We start from the raw sequence: 14,033 nt of genomic DNA, 5'->3' as shown, positions 1-14,033 counted from the left end.
CAAAAGTAAGAAGCCCGCGGGGGACGATGGAAAGAGGGAGCTCTGTTTCTCTTTCCCTTCCCATCGTCCCTCGCGCGCTTTCTTTTTACCTCTTCCCCCAGCTATCTTCGCACGGAAGATAGAGGGGTTAAATCATGCTTATTTGTTCCCAAATTTCTCCGGTTCCGTATCGATCACAAAAGCCAACTGGTCGTGTTTTACAACCTAGAAAAGTCAGAAGTATTACGCTTCTTAAAAATACTACTGGCCCCACTTGTTTAAACGTCGGGATAGCGCGATCCATCGGATAAATCAGTCTCCAGAAGGTGAGTATTAGGGAAACCAATTGTGCTATCCACTGGATCATGAGAGATTTATCCAGTGGATAGCGTTATCAACCTTTTGAACAACTGGGCACTGAAATAAAGAATCTATTGAATATAAGAATATAATCCTGATCTATTGAATTCAATACACTAGTATTTACAGCTGAATTTAAACTTCTCAAACCTACTCGAAATGAAATACTTTTAGGAAACGTAGCATGTTACGTAGTCTTTGCACAGACGCACCCTCCCCTGTACACAGGCTGCATGTTAGGCGCATTAAGTATAAAAGACACACTTTCCATTAACAACTTGATTTTTTACAAACTTTTCAGATGCAAAACAAAGGCTTTCCTGTACCCAATACTGCATTCGGAAATTCTACGGCGCAGATGAACCGAGATATTCGCGTATATCTCCAAGCCCTTGTTAATAGCAACTTGCTGGTAAGCTATCACATAATATAACTATTATTACTTTAAAACCCGGCCCTAAAAAGACATTGGGATCGAAAAGATCCTGAAATAATGGTTCCTTTTTATTCAAAATCACTCTCCTACTGTACTGGATCTAAAAGTCAGTATGAAATGATTTTCTATGGCCAGGATGGAGACGGATCGCTACTTGATAAAATTGGGCCACCTTTTTCAAGTAAAGCTCCTGAGTTGTCGAAAAAAGACCAAAAAACGATCATGCTATGGTTTTCTTTTGATAGAATCATGTCATCAGTATGGAAAAAGATCCCTTAGAAAACTAGTAATAATTTCGGCTCAGCTCAGTGTGTGTCCTTTAAATATGGGAGTAGCCCCCCCCCCCCCCCCCACCCCCGCCTCTCCCTAGGCCTGGGGCAGGGACCTGTTGATCATTCATGCTAATGTATGCTTTATCGCGTTTGCCTGAGATGAAAAAAAATGTCTTCAAAAATGTCTGAAATGAAATCCCTTCTTTTTTACAGAAAGGCCCGATTACCGATGACAAGGTGACGATTTACAGGAATTACGTCGTACTCTACTCGCTAAGTGGCGTCATTAAGGAGGCCGCCGTTTGTGTGTACAATTTATGAAGAAAAAATAGATTGCGTTGCACCGTGGATTACAAAAATAGGACGTCATTATTATTTATTACTCATGAAGGAATCCATAAGACTACGTTTGGAAAAAATTTGATATTCTATTTAAAAAGCACCTTTAATGTTATTTAAAATAAGAAGCGTTTAAGCTCATGTCTGAATTGCAGAAATGAAATGATCTCTGAGAGGTCCAATCATTTCTAAGTAGTCTTCTGTCTAGCTTAATGGCCTTAATGTTAGTTAAAAAGGAATAAGTTGATGAGTCTGTAGATTCACTGTACTATTTTTGACCGCATTTTTTCCCGCTTATCTTGCCCTTGTCGACTAAATTATAGTAACTTCAATTTTTGTGAAGTCATTTACAGCACGAAGTAGCTTAGTTATCTGAGTTTAACGACAAAGTCCATATTGAGATCATTGTTTGTAGCTGACCATGGTCAGTTTATACTGTAATCTGTCACAGATGTTTTAACGACTATAATTTATTGTAAGCTTCTTGTTGTTAAATTAACAATAAAATGCTATTCAAACTATCATCTGTATTTTTTTTTGCTTCAGTCCCCTTTATTACTTCCTAATGACATTGTACACTCGTGCAATCTTATGATGACACCCTCTTCGGAAAGCAAACGCTCCACACTTCGGACTAATCTTGAGTCTAAGAAGTAGGGAGTTTTATTACAATACCATGTGAATCGAGGGCCGTAACACTAAAATTCTCTAACGTTTTCGAGTAAACTACGCTAGTATTATCAAAGTTCACACTCACCGGTGAAAAAACACAGGCTCCAAAAAAAGACTTCTTAAAGAGATAAATAAATAAAATCAAGATCTTAGGTGAGAGAGAGTTGTGACATAAATCCAGTTGAGAAGCATCAAATGTTTTTACAAGAAGTCGGTAAATTGCAAACTTAAAAACTTTAACCCTTTAGGACCTTATTAGAATGTTCAGCATCAAATTTCGTCTTGTGATATCTCTACTTTATAGGCGGGAAAAAAGTGGTCACAAGAATTAAGGACCTGATCACAGAAGAATGAATTAAGCTGATACTTTAACAACTTCTCCCAATTACGTCCGAGGGAGATGCGATGGGACAACAACGAGAATTAAAATTTTGCACCAGGGTTAATCATTTCAGGTTCATTGCACATCGTGATCCTAGCTAACGCGCAGTTGCGGTCGCTATGTTTGTAAAATGTTTGTAGGGTCTATCAATAATGTAATACAATTTCACGTGCTTACGAGTTTCCCGATGTTATGAGGCAGTACTAAAACTAGAAGTCACGTGATTGAAAATTGTAAGTGGAAAAGCATACTTTAAGACATGTTATATGATTAACGCTTATTCTTATTCTCTTATTTTAATGACCATAAACAGATACCACTGGAGTCTATTCGTTAATCACATAAAACCAATTACATAACTCTTTGGTTATGACCTTGCCTGAACGGGCTTCGTTATCGTTCTTCAAATTCCTTTCCACTCAAGCACTTGCAAAATCGTGAGCTAATTCTTGCAGTTATGTGATTCCTGTTTCTTTGAACGTGGTGATGAATCAGTTGACGGTTTTTTTTCCTCACCAATTGGGTATTTCAATAATTTCCAGCAATGGCTGTTAGACGGTGTAAGAAGCAATCAGTCACTTTGTTGCTTGAAAAGTCTCTGCATCGCTGCATATTACGACAGTGTGTTTTGGTGAATAAACTCATTAACCTATCTCAATATCTGATTGTATCTTCAAGACCACATGAACAATATCACATTTATATAACCCATTACCTTTCTCTTTCGAATTCGAAAAGGCGGCTGCAAGCAGCGAAAATATTTCAATAATCCACGTTCATCTACTGTTGGCTATCTGTTTTACTCAGTTTGAGGTTCATAAAAATTGTAAATATTTACTCCTCAATAGAGCACGCTCCTCTGTACCTCTGGCTCTGAGGTGGCTTTAGGCGACATTCATGTTTTGCATGTTTCTAATGACTTTCACGAGAACACCAAAAAGTCACTATCCTTGATCTTGACCGACCTAAAGTGTTTGACATATAGAGAGACAGTTACTAAATGTAAGTAAAAACTTTGTACGGATAAGTGAACTGTGATGCACAGCAAACATTAAAACAGTTGCACAAAACTGCATTTTTTATTATCTAATATTCCTTCGATAAATTAGGGACAATTTTAATTAATATTATACACATCTGGCTTTTGACGAAACTTTATCATATATCCTCGAGAATGCAAATATAAAATTTTAAAAATGCATAAATTTGAAATACATATGTACAATTAGGGAAAAATTCATAAATCACACAAAAATCTCCACTGATCTGTAAAAGGTCGTCGACATTTGAAGTACTTGATTGTATTCTTGAATTCTTGCTTGCGCATAGTCTCCGAAATCTGCCCCAGCTTCAATCAAAAGAATAGCACATTTCCAGTTGCCTCGCCTCACTGCCGCGTGTAGCGGGCTCCAACCATTTGTGTCCTTCACGTTCACGTCAGCACCGTGTTGGAGAAGAAGTTGAACACATTTTAAATCTGCGTTTGCAGCAGCAATATGAAGCAACGATTGTCCGTTTGGTGTTTGCGAATTGATGTCTAGCTCTTGTTCTTCTAAAATAGCTTTGGCCTCAGTGAATGCTTTTTCTGTAATAGCGGAAAATAATAATGTAATTGGACTGAAAGATATGCGTTTTCTCGCCCGCGGGCTCCTCCCGCTGAAAACACTCGAATCTTGCGAGTCGCTTGATTCATAGGAACTGACACTCAAACTGTCAGGAAATTTTATTTCTCTTTTCCTGCTCTCGGGAAAAACCTTTCTTCTCCGCAGCAGATTAAGAGGAAAGCTGTGCCTTAAATATAAAACAACTTTCATTAACATCAAAACTCTTCTTAAAAATCCCTCATCCACGTCTATAATATCACTCTTTTGCTTCAGGGAAATCCGATCTTTGGCTGCAATACCTTGCTGAAATATCCGATTGTTGTCTGAATCGGTGGAGGTCGTATTTGAATTGACCGATGCATCTGAGCTTTGCGAGTAGGTAGAATCCGAAAAGGAGTCCGTCTCGGGATAGTCCGAACTGGACGTCGATATTGTTGCGTGTTTACGGTATTCATGCGTTAAGTGACCGCATGTTGACCCACCATTAGCGTTTGGTTTTTTTGGCACTTGCAGCTTGTCCTTGTCATTTACTGGTGAATCGCGTCGGGTTTTCGGTGACAATTTTAAAGAGCCTAAAATGCGCTGTACTGCTGAAGGAGATTTGTCTTTTTGTGTGTTGTCCAGCACCAATCGATTTTGATCCGCGATGCCATTATCCAAGTTCTTTATATCAGTCGGTGGCAATGCAAAACTTGTAAACCTTGCATCTTCAACACAAAGGAGTCTTTCGTTTGTCATAGCTATAAATGGAGAAAAGTCCCCCTTAAAAGTGCAACGTTTGTTGTTCACTGTTGGTACGTTTTGAGGTTTACAGCATATGTTGACTGCTTAATTAGCCAGCTCTGTCTTTGTTTTCTTCGCAAGGATGTACAAAACAGACAAATTGATATGAACGTCTTCCCTCTTCACTTGTAGAATGCAATCACGTGTGCAGATATTAAAATGTGAAGGGTCGGAAATAGGATTTATCACACAGCTTCACACGGAGATACGTCCAGTGATGCGGCTAGCTAAGTACATGCTGATATCAACGTAGAACGAAATTAAACTTTCATAAGAGTACGAAGTTAGTCGGCCGCATAAACAGAACTGATTGAGACGATTTGCATGTAAACGGGTATTGTTGTAATCCTATTGTTCCATCCGTTTACGTCTGTTACCAAAGCTTAATAGACGTCATTAGGAATTTCACAATTCGGTGCACAAGAGAATGGCGATCAGAATATACCATAGTGAAGCGGAAACTATAATTCGAACAAGAAATAAAAATTATATTTTTTATCATCATTATTATTGTTATTTATTTATCTTTCCATCTTGCAAAGTGTGCTCGACTCGTAAAGGAAAAATGACCTTCAAGACCTTAAACAAGACGTTAAATCGAAATTTTCAAAAGGCCTGTTAGGTCATAATACTTATTTTTGTTAATGACAGTGTAATGATCTAAAACTACACTCTCGACACTGAAAAAGGCAGTTTTGAAAGTCACTTCATCACGCATAATTGTGAGAACATCTCGCCTGGATTTTACTCAGTATTAGTAGTGCAGAGAGAAGGAAATAAGTGAAACTTATGACTTTGAATTCTTCAGAACATCTTGAGAGCTATGAAGGTCATTCAGTATAACGAAACAGATGCTACAGGATGGCTGCATGTCTTAAAAAAATCCAGAACGAGACGCTTAGATCTGCAAATAATACTCGTGAAAAGACTAAAAGCAGTTTTGATAACGCCGTTTATCGCTCCACTTATAGAACCTAAGTACTGCGGATCAATTAGTTAATTGACTGTTTTGACAGAGTGAAGTGTTCTTAAATAGGTTAGACGCCAAAGAACGAAGGATATTCGAAGAAGCACTTTTACTGGTTCCAGTAAAAATAAAAAGGAAATTAAAAAAAATAGTTTGAAGATTTAATTGGAAGAAAATAGATAGCAACACAGAGGGACTGCAGATTGAAGAATGACACTGGAGCTTGGTCCAGGCTTTAGGTTTTCTCATGGCCTAAAAAGACTGTAATTATAATAAAGTTAGTGGAATAAAAATACACTCGGACTCAAAAATAGAATTTACGTTATATACACAGGGATTTACGCGATACTGTTACATGACTCAGACACGTTTCACATAGTAGAAGGATTTTCATTCCTTAGAAAATATCGTTAAACTTTGCGATCGTAAAGCAAACCTTTTGCAGGTGTTTTAAGCTGTTGTCAGAACAAAAGCTCTGGAATATAACAAGAGCGTCTTAGGTTGTCAAGGTGTAAAGAACAGCACACTTAGAATTTCTCGCATCTAATAATCTTATCATAGAAGAGAAAATGATCTGTCCAAATACTAGTGGCTGTAAATCCTCCATATATTGCGATTAGGCTTTATGTGTCGATCAAATATTGACGTAAGGAACAAGTTTCCGCACTGGCATACGGTCAACAAAAACAACACTGCTGCCGTATACCGCAACCAAAATAACCACCGATACATGCATGTGTTTGAAGGTTTGAAAAGGAAAGGGCGAGAAGAAAGGCGTTCAGAGGTTATTGATCATACGGACTCGGCATAGAATTTTGCTTACTTTAACACCGCGCACTATAGACAATACAAGTGTTAGTATAACTTCTGGCTACGCTGCGACCAGTTATTTTTAATCTGATCATGAGTGCACCATGTAAACCTACTGACCTTCTTTCTCTGACGTCTATTTACCGATGCATTAATTTGAAAAGCACTGTGTTTATCCTTGATAATGTTACAGGAGATTACGAAAGAAAAACACAGGTGCAGATGTCTAAGGTTGGCCAGTGATCCACGTTTCAGTGACCCGAAAAGCGCCTATAGATCGCAATATTGAGCGCCACTATTGGGCTGTTCGCAAATATGTGAAAGTCGAGCGAGGAATGTGAGAACAGTGCAAAAACCGATTGCGAAGCTGGAGATAGAGGTCGTAGATAGAGGAGCGCAAGCAAGAGGCTTCTAAAGTCTTTACAATAATACTTTAATGAATTAAACATTTAGGATAGACTTGCTACAAGTCGACCTCTCATGAGTTCTTAAAAGCAAGCTTCAATGAGGTCGCGAGGGAAAAAAAATTGAGGTCTTTTAGAAAGTCTACATTTAGCATGATATATTAAATTTTGAAAAAGAAGACCGTGGTTATCCCTTTGCAAGGGTGTCATAAGCTAGCGAGTGGTCGCGAATGTGAACTATAGTCCAACTGTTCGGTTCGTGTAGTGTCTTAAAAGAGCTTCATCACATAAGCAGAAACAGTGAAGATGGAATAGCCTTCTTTTTAAGGTCAAGCTTACAGGCTGAGTTATGTTGAATAACAAGCTGATCCTCAAACTGAAAGCCTGTTTATGATAGACACAGTTTTCTTTTGGAGAGAACAACAAAAGTTAAACAGAATTAAATTAAGTTATATCCTGAGACTCAAAAGACGTACTTTGCAGTATTCGAAGTTTCCGTCTCAGCGACTGGTGGTTGAAGAGCTGACAATAAAATGTTCTTTGTTATACTTGTACGGAAAGAGTCTTAGACTCTAAAGATTTCTTTAGTATTATTCAAAGTTTCTCTTCTCGATTGGAGGTTGAAGAGGTGAAATTAAAATTTATATTAATGTGGAGAGAGCCTTCTATGACTGACCTGTCTGAAACTGACAAACGATAGCGCATGACAACTGTGTTTCGTTACTAGTCACTAATACATCTCCACCGCGGTCAAACGTCGAAGGCGTTACTTTTGTATTAATCGCTGGGATTCCATTTACCAGTAAGAGTAAACATGCGAAAAGATGTATAAACCAGTTCTCAACATAAATATCTTTAAGTTTCAAGCTTTTTTCGTTGAAAACCCTTCACGCTGAAAGATTATCAAGCTGGAAAATGGCGCCAACAATAACAATAACTTCGGTTTTCAAACGTTTACAATTTTTTAGTAAACTTTCAAAAAGTTTAGTAAACTATCAGTATATTGGTAATACCTTAAACTATGAACGTGAAAGCTTGGCTTTTGCAAATTTCTTTCGCTTGACTACGGTGAAACGTACATCACTATGGTATACTACGTATCGTCTATAAGTTCTGTGGAATTTGCTTAACCGCGAGGAATCAATTAATAAGAACTTCGAATTTTTTCTCTATATTAAGTTCAATTATATCATTTCTTTTGTTAATTCTTTGCTACGTCAACACCGATCTTGCCACAAAAACAAAGTTCTTCACATTCTCGTAGCTTGTCACTTTGTTGACAAATTCAGGCGGACGAAGGACTCCACCCATGAAAGTGTTGGTGTTTTTGTACTCCATGAATGAAGGCACAGAGTGTCGTGCAGAACAATGAAACTCCTTGGCACCAGACCCCCGTAATATCCGTTCCAAATTGCGCTCGGTTATCCCACCACCTACGAAAATAAGTCCGCGCCATATTACTCTTGTTTAACCAGGTTTTCCAACTTAAAAACTATAAATTAAATTTTCTTTTCTTCTAAAATGTAACACAATGGAACATCAAAACCGCGATTCATTATTAGTTTCCTTCCAATAAGTGCTGCCTCTATCCCAGGTAACATTTATCTTCCATTTTAACAGGTATGGCGGATTAACATAATGACACATCGCGACATTGCTCACTCCCCTATTAAGAATTTTCTTTAACTCGTCGTATCAAAAATAATACCTATTGTACTTTGAAAGTAAAATCTTACCCGGGACGATAATGATCCTGTCTTTCGCCTACGTAAGAGAGAAACAAAACAATACTTTCAATTTTTCGCCAGGTGGACATCGTCTAAATCTTTCTTAAGACGTCCCCTTCTGTTTTATCAGTTGTATGCTTTCGTTCCCTAGCTTTCATAACTTTTCCTGCTAGCGGGAAATTGTCAAGAGTTCATTGAAAGAACAAGCGAAAACGCTTTTTGAATTGTGGGATTGAAACTAGCCCACGGGAGGTGAAATTTTAATATAAAACTGTTGATTACTGAAATTCAATCTACTCTTGTAAATAAGAGGTCCAACTATTAAATAGCCACAACTAAGGTAACATAAAGAACTAGTAAAAACTGGGCGACAACGATCCAAGGTCAAAACGCCTTTGCTCCAACGCTGTACTTTGCTTAAATTTCACGTAATAGATGGTCAAAACACGCGTGATCACATAACGAGTGACAGAAGGTCCAAAAGCGCGTGATCAGATTGCGTTCTGTACATTCCATTCATTCTTAGTGGAAGTCCAAACGAAGCTTACTACATACTTGCCAAGCATGCGTAATAGCAACCTGGAGATTAGGATTGCGGGCTTCTCTTGTCGCCCACAATAACATTCCCCATTTGCTACAACCAGTTGTGAAAATACTTGAGACACTGTAGCTTGTGTGGACTTCTATGTGTACTTAGCAGCGATCGATTTTAAGTAAAAAGTGTCATTTGTGTAACAACTTCCCTAAAACTTCGATTGTACTTCAGTCTTTTTAACTTCCTTCAATTTGTCCACCCTGCCTTCTTTTGTTTTTGCTGTGTTATGAGCGGTTTTTATGTATCGCTCAATATGGTAGCAAGTTTTCACTGTCCAAATTTACCTAACTTTCGTGATACTCCTTTAAGTAGCTGCGAAAATTGCAAGCTATTAATTTTATCTGCGCATGCGAAGAAAGAACATGAAATGGAAAGCGCATTTTTACCTTTTCAATAAGATATTTTATGGTTGGTAATCCTTCCAACGCTGAAGAGTCCTGTCCACTAGTCAAAATACGTTCAAAACCCAAGTTAATGATAATCTCTAATGACGTGTAGGGATCCTTTACCATGTCAAATGCTGTAAATTCAAAAATCATGACACAGCAAATTGTAAAACTTAATTTTAACACTGTTAAGAGCATATATACATGTACACCCCTTCCTCCCGATTTCCCACCCCATGCAGGTTAGCGCCTTTGTGCTAACGTACGGGCAGGCAAATTCATGTCGTAGTCGACAATTAAAGTCGACAAATTGTAAAACTTAATTTTAACACTGTTAAGAGCATATATACATGTACACCCCTTCCTCCCGATTTCCCACCCCATGCAGGTTAGCGCCTTTGTGCTAACGTACGGGCAGGCAAATTCATGTCGTAGTCGACAATTAAAGTCGACAAGTCGTAGCCTGCGAACGCATGCGTATTTGGACAGAGGCGACGACCGGAAACACATCTGCATGTGCTGGCTTACTATAGTAGTTGTGCAGTGACGACAGAGAAAAATAAATGTAAAAAAAAGTATAATGCACTTGGTGAGGTTTGTTTTGCTCATTAAAAACATTGCTTTTTCGATGCTTACACGCACGTTACCGTCGCCGTCCTGTTACACCAGCTAATTTATCTTGCAACTTCCCACACAATTTTGTGGCCAGACAAGTTGCAGGAGGCGTTGTCAAGAGTACTGACCACGCCCTGAACACGTGTCCCAACAGATAATGAAAATCCTTGCATAAATAACCGACTCAAAAAGTTCGACAATTTTGAACTCGTTTGGCTACCGAGTTCAACCCTATAAAATTCAACAGTAGCTGGTTTACGCAACAGGACGGCAGGAAGAAGAAGATGGCAAAACACTTGTGCGTGACAAACAGGACAGGGCTATTAATAGCGTTTTTTGTCGTGATCTTCACTTAACATAGCCTGCGTAGCAAGCGTTATTCCAATCGAGTTATTGCGCGAAAGTTAGAGCTCTCATCCCAACTTTCTCGACGAGCTCGCGCGGAACGCTTGTACGCAGGCCACACTTAACATTAATGTTTCTGGTCTTTTACAAAAAGGTATGTTTAGAGGGAAAGTTAAGTTTGGCGAAAAGTTATTTCAAACAACATTATTGTCACGCTTTTCACACAAGGTTTGCCGTCTTCTTTCCTCTCCCGTACAGTTGCGTAAGTTAACTAATGTTAAATAGACCTTTTCAAGGTTTTTTCAACTTTTGACATGGATAACTTAAGGAAAATCTGTCGACACCAGTGGAAAAAGCGCTTTTAGTGTAGGAAAATCTTAAACTCGTTTGGCCGGGCCTTTAGGAATAGCTCCTTAATAAGTGGTACCATTTGACAACTAAGGAGGAAAAAAAATTGGCCGTGCTTTTCCTTTCCAAGGAAAAACTTGTCACATTTTCCACCTAAATTACCAAAAAAAGAGAAAAGGAAACTTGCCGTGGAAAACCTGCTCTAGAAAACATCTCTTTTTCTTCTGAAAATACCGAAAGGCATATCAAGTAATCTTACTGTAATTCAAATAATCTAAGGTAAATGTTTAAATTGAACTAATATGTCATTGGATGCCCAAATAAGAAACCATTTTGCAGGGCAGGTAAAGTAGTCCAATAAGTGCTAAATACATAAATAATTAAATGTACCTCTATGGAAAGTCATTGGCAATGGACTTGCTAGCTCTGTGAAGAAAAAATTCAGTTTGTTCAGTATGAAAGTTTTTACAATTTTTATGCGATAAAACACTTTTTTTTTTTTCAAAAACATTATGCAATCAGGTAGTACTAAAGAACAGGCTTCACTATACAACAGTATGCAGACTGCCTGACCTAGTTTAATTGCCCTTCTTGTTTTCTCCATAGCTCCATATTGGAAGAGCATCCAACCAGTCTTTGGGAGATAGATCATTGCTTCAAGTTAAATGTGACTCTGTCATTCTAACTTTTAAATCTGTGGATGACTATTACCAGTGAAAGAGTCAAGAAATTTTTTTGTTCCTGTATGCTGGTGATGACATTGTGATAGTTACATCTTTTTCTTAAATAGTATGCCAACCTTTGAGTTCCTTGCATCTTGAGATATCCACCTCACCATGACTGAAGAAAAACACATATCAAGTTACAGTGTATATGTAGAGACATAATAATATGTCATAATAAAATTAATACAACTTAACTAACATAATTTATTGTGATTAACGTTATTATTAACTGTATTCAGACTTCTCCAGAAGCTCCTAAACCAGCAAAAATTGATCTCTAGTCATCATGGAAGTGTCAGCTACTCACATAAAATAATTATTATTATTATGAGAATTATATTAAAGTCACAACACCTTGTGAGAATCCCAAATACAACACCATTTGCCCCAGCCTCCTTGAATAATTTCAAATCTTGTTTCATAACCTCAAACTCCGCTGCTGAGTAAAGAAAGTCTCCACCTCTTGGTCTGATCATCACAAACACTGGAATTGGTGATTTCTCTTTGATGATTTTAAACATTCCTATTATGCAGAAAAAAGAAAGAAAAATTATGGAAATAAAATAAAAACTACTGGTACATATCTATAATTTATTACTTATATAAAGGTAGAGCAAATTATAAGATGAGTGTGGGTAGTACCTGCAGTTTGTGACCAGTGGCCTCCCAGTATGAGCAAGGAAAAAGGTATACATCCTTAACCCATTTCTAGCCATTTCACTATTTTGTTATGCTTTTCAAAAAGGCAGTGCTCTCAAAAATTAAGCAGCCAATAAGCTCTGAACCTATAAATGCAGTGTGCCCAATACAAAGAGCAGGGAAAGTGTAAAGGCTAAAGGTTTCCTAGTCACCCAAAGACAACAGAGATTTATAGTCACACCTTAACTTCTAATATGCTGGATAATGTTAGAAAGTTCACCTGCCTAAAGATGGAGTTGTTCCACCTTCCATTAGATTTGAGCAGAGTTCCACCCTGACTGCACCTGCACATGAAAGATTGAATGAAAAAGTGTACAACATTTTCTTAACATTTTTGAGGTCTTCTACTCCTCCACTACTACACGTTTTAGAAGCTATTAGACATGACCTCATGCAATTTTTTGTTAACGTGGAAATTGTAATTTGCAGTATATGTAGGCATTTTAGATAAAGCTAAAATACAATATTGTTTTAGGCCAATCAGACTCTGTCTGCAATTTGCTTGTGCAATTTTTTTGTGCGAGCAAACTGCAGACAGAGTTGTGCAAATAGCTAGGCGCTGGTGTGATGTTTTGGCACGCTTTGTCACGGTCAAATGGACCAAAGGACCCTCCCACCATGCTACTCGGGATACACTGTGCCTGCTCCTGGGCGAAGGCAAACGAACTCCCACAGAGTCAGGCCTCCTGTGCTTTAAATGGCCCACTACTCGACTGTGTGTGACTAAGGAAAACTGCTGCAGTATTGACTGAGGGCAGGGCATTTGCCAGGGTGGCAAAGGGGGGGAGGGTACCTATCACGCATCACGCCAATTTTTTTTAAGCTATCATGCACCATTGAAAAATAAAGTAAAATATTAACTACATGAACAAGTGTTCTATTATCAATTGATCTGAGGAAATCAGAGGTCGAGGAACGAGAAAAAGGGCAAGAAGTTGGTGTTATAACTATGTATTTTTGACGTCCCTGCTTCTAGTTTAAAATGATATTAACCATCACAAAAATTTCAAAGGAAAAGCACGCGTCACATGTTGTGAAAAAAGTAAATCATGCAGCACACTGCTATGCCTAAACACACCTCACGAGGCTAATTTGGGCCAGATCATGCATGACACTGATAATTTGGGTCCCATCACACATCATGGCAAACCCTTTTGCCACCCTTATTTGCTCTCATTTTTCATTCCCACCACGGGGCATTTGAAAGCTAAATTGTCCCAGCACCCTGGAATTCGGCAACAAAATGCTAATGCCCGGAGGTTAGCCAGGGGGGCGCATAGGCACAGCTGGAATTGACTGATGCATAAGATCTCAGCTTATAAATCTAGATTTGTTAGAGTAGGTTTATAGTAATGCTACTTTAATCAGAAAGTCAAAAATGCGTTTTAAATGCGATCAGACACAACACTAGGATAAATCTGCAGACATGCACGTTTGACAGATTTCTAGTCTTACGACTTTTGCGATTTACAAAGAATGCAATTTATAGACCCAAAACTTACCGCCTTTTTCGGCGTTCAGGGCTGCTTCTACAGAGTCTATGCAAACCTCCATGTAATTGAGGCAAGGAAATTTCAATTTGTCT

The 14,033-nt window shown here is 38.2% G+C and overlaps 2 protein-coding genes across 3 annotated transcripts; both read right to left on the bottom strand.

The window, feature by feature from the left end:
- Window positions 1-3,444: 3,444 nt before the first annotated feature.
- LOC140934844 (uncharacterized) lies at window positions 3,445-5,118 on the bottom strand. The gene has a single exon (XM_073384404.1). The coding sequence runs from the start codon at window positions 4,780-4,782 to the stop codon at window positions 3,685-3,687; it is 1,098 nt and encodes a 365-aa protein (XP_073240505.1). The 5' UTR covers window positions 4,783-5,118; the 3' UTR covers window positions 3,445-3,684.
- Window positions 5,119-7,020: 1,902 nt separating this feature from the next.
- LOC140934843 (copper homeostasis protein cutC homolog) lies at window positions 7,021-14,031 on the bottom strand. 2 transcript variants are annotated; one of them, XM_073384402.1, is made up of 8 exons: window positions 13,951-14,031; window positions 12,673-12,732; window positions 12,104-12,272; window positions 11,824-11,864; window positions 11,415-11,450; window positions 9,717-9,850; window positions 8,745-8,772; window positions 7,021-8,441 (listed from the first exon to the last, which is right to left on the bottom strand). In XM_073384402.1, exons 1-8 carry the CDS (start codon window positions 14,000-14,002, stop codon window positions 8,221-8,223), a joined length of 741 nt encoding a protein of 246 aa, XP_073240503.1. In that variant the 5' UTR covers window positions 14,003-14,031; the 3' UTR covers window positions 7,021-8,220. The 2 variants fall into 2 exon arrangements, with proteins under 2 accessions (XP_073240503.1, XP_073240504.1); XM_073384403.1 differs by having other exon boundaries at window positions 12,669-12,732; window positions 13,951-14,024.
- Window positions 14,032-14,033: the final 2 nt, after the last annotated feature.

The sequence above is a fragment of the Porites lutea genome, chromosome 4, assembly GCF_958299795.1.
Source record: "Porites lutea chromosome 4, jaPorLute2.1, whole genome shotgun sequence".
NCBI classification, from domain to species: domain Eukaryota; kingdom Metazoa; phylum Cnidaria; class Anthozoa; order Scleractinia; family Poritidae; genus Porites; species Porites lutea.
The sequence above is the reverse complement of the archived record's forward strand: the minus strand, read 5'-3'. Positions and strand labels throughout refer to the sequence as shown.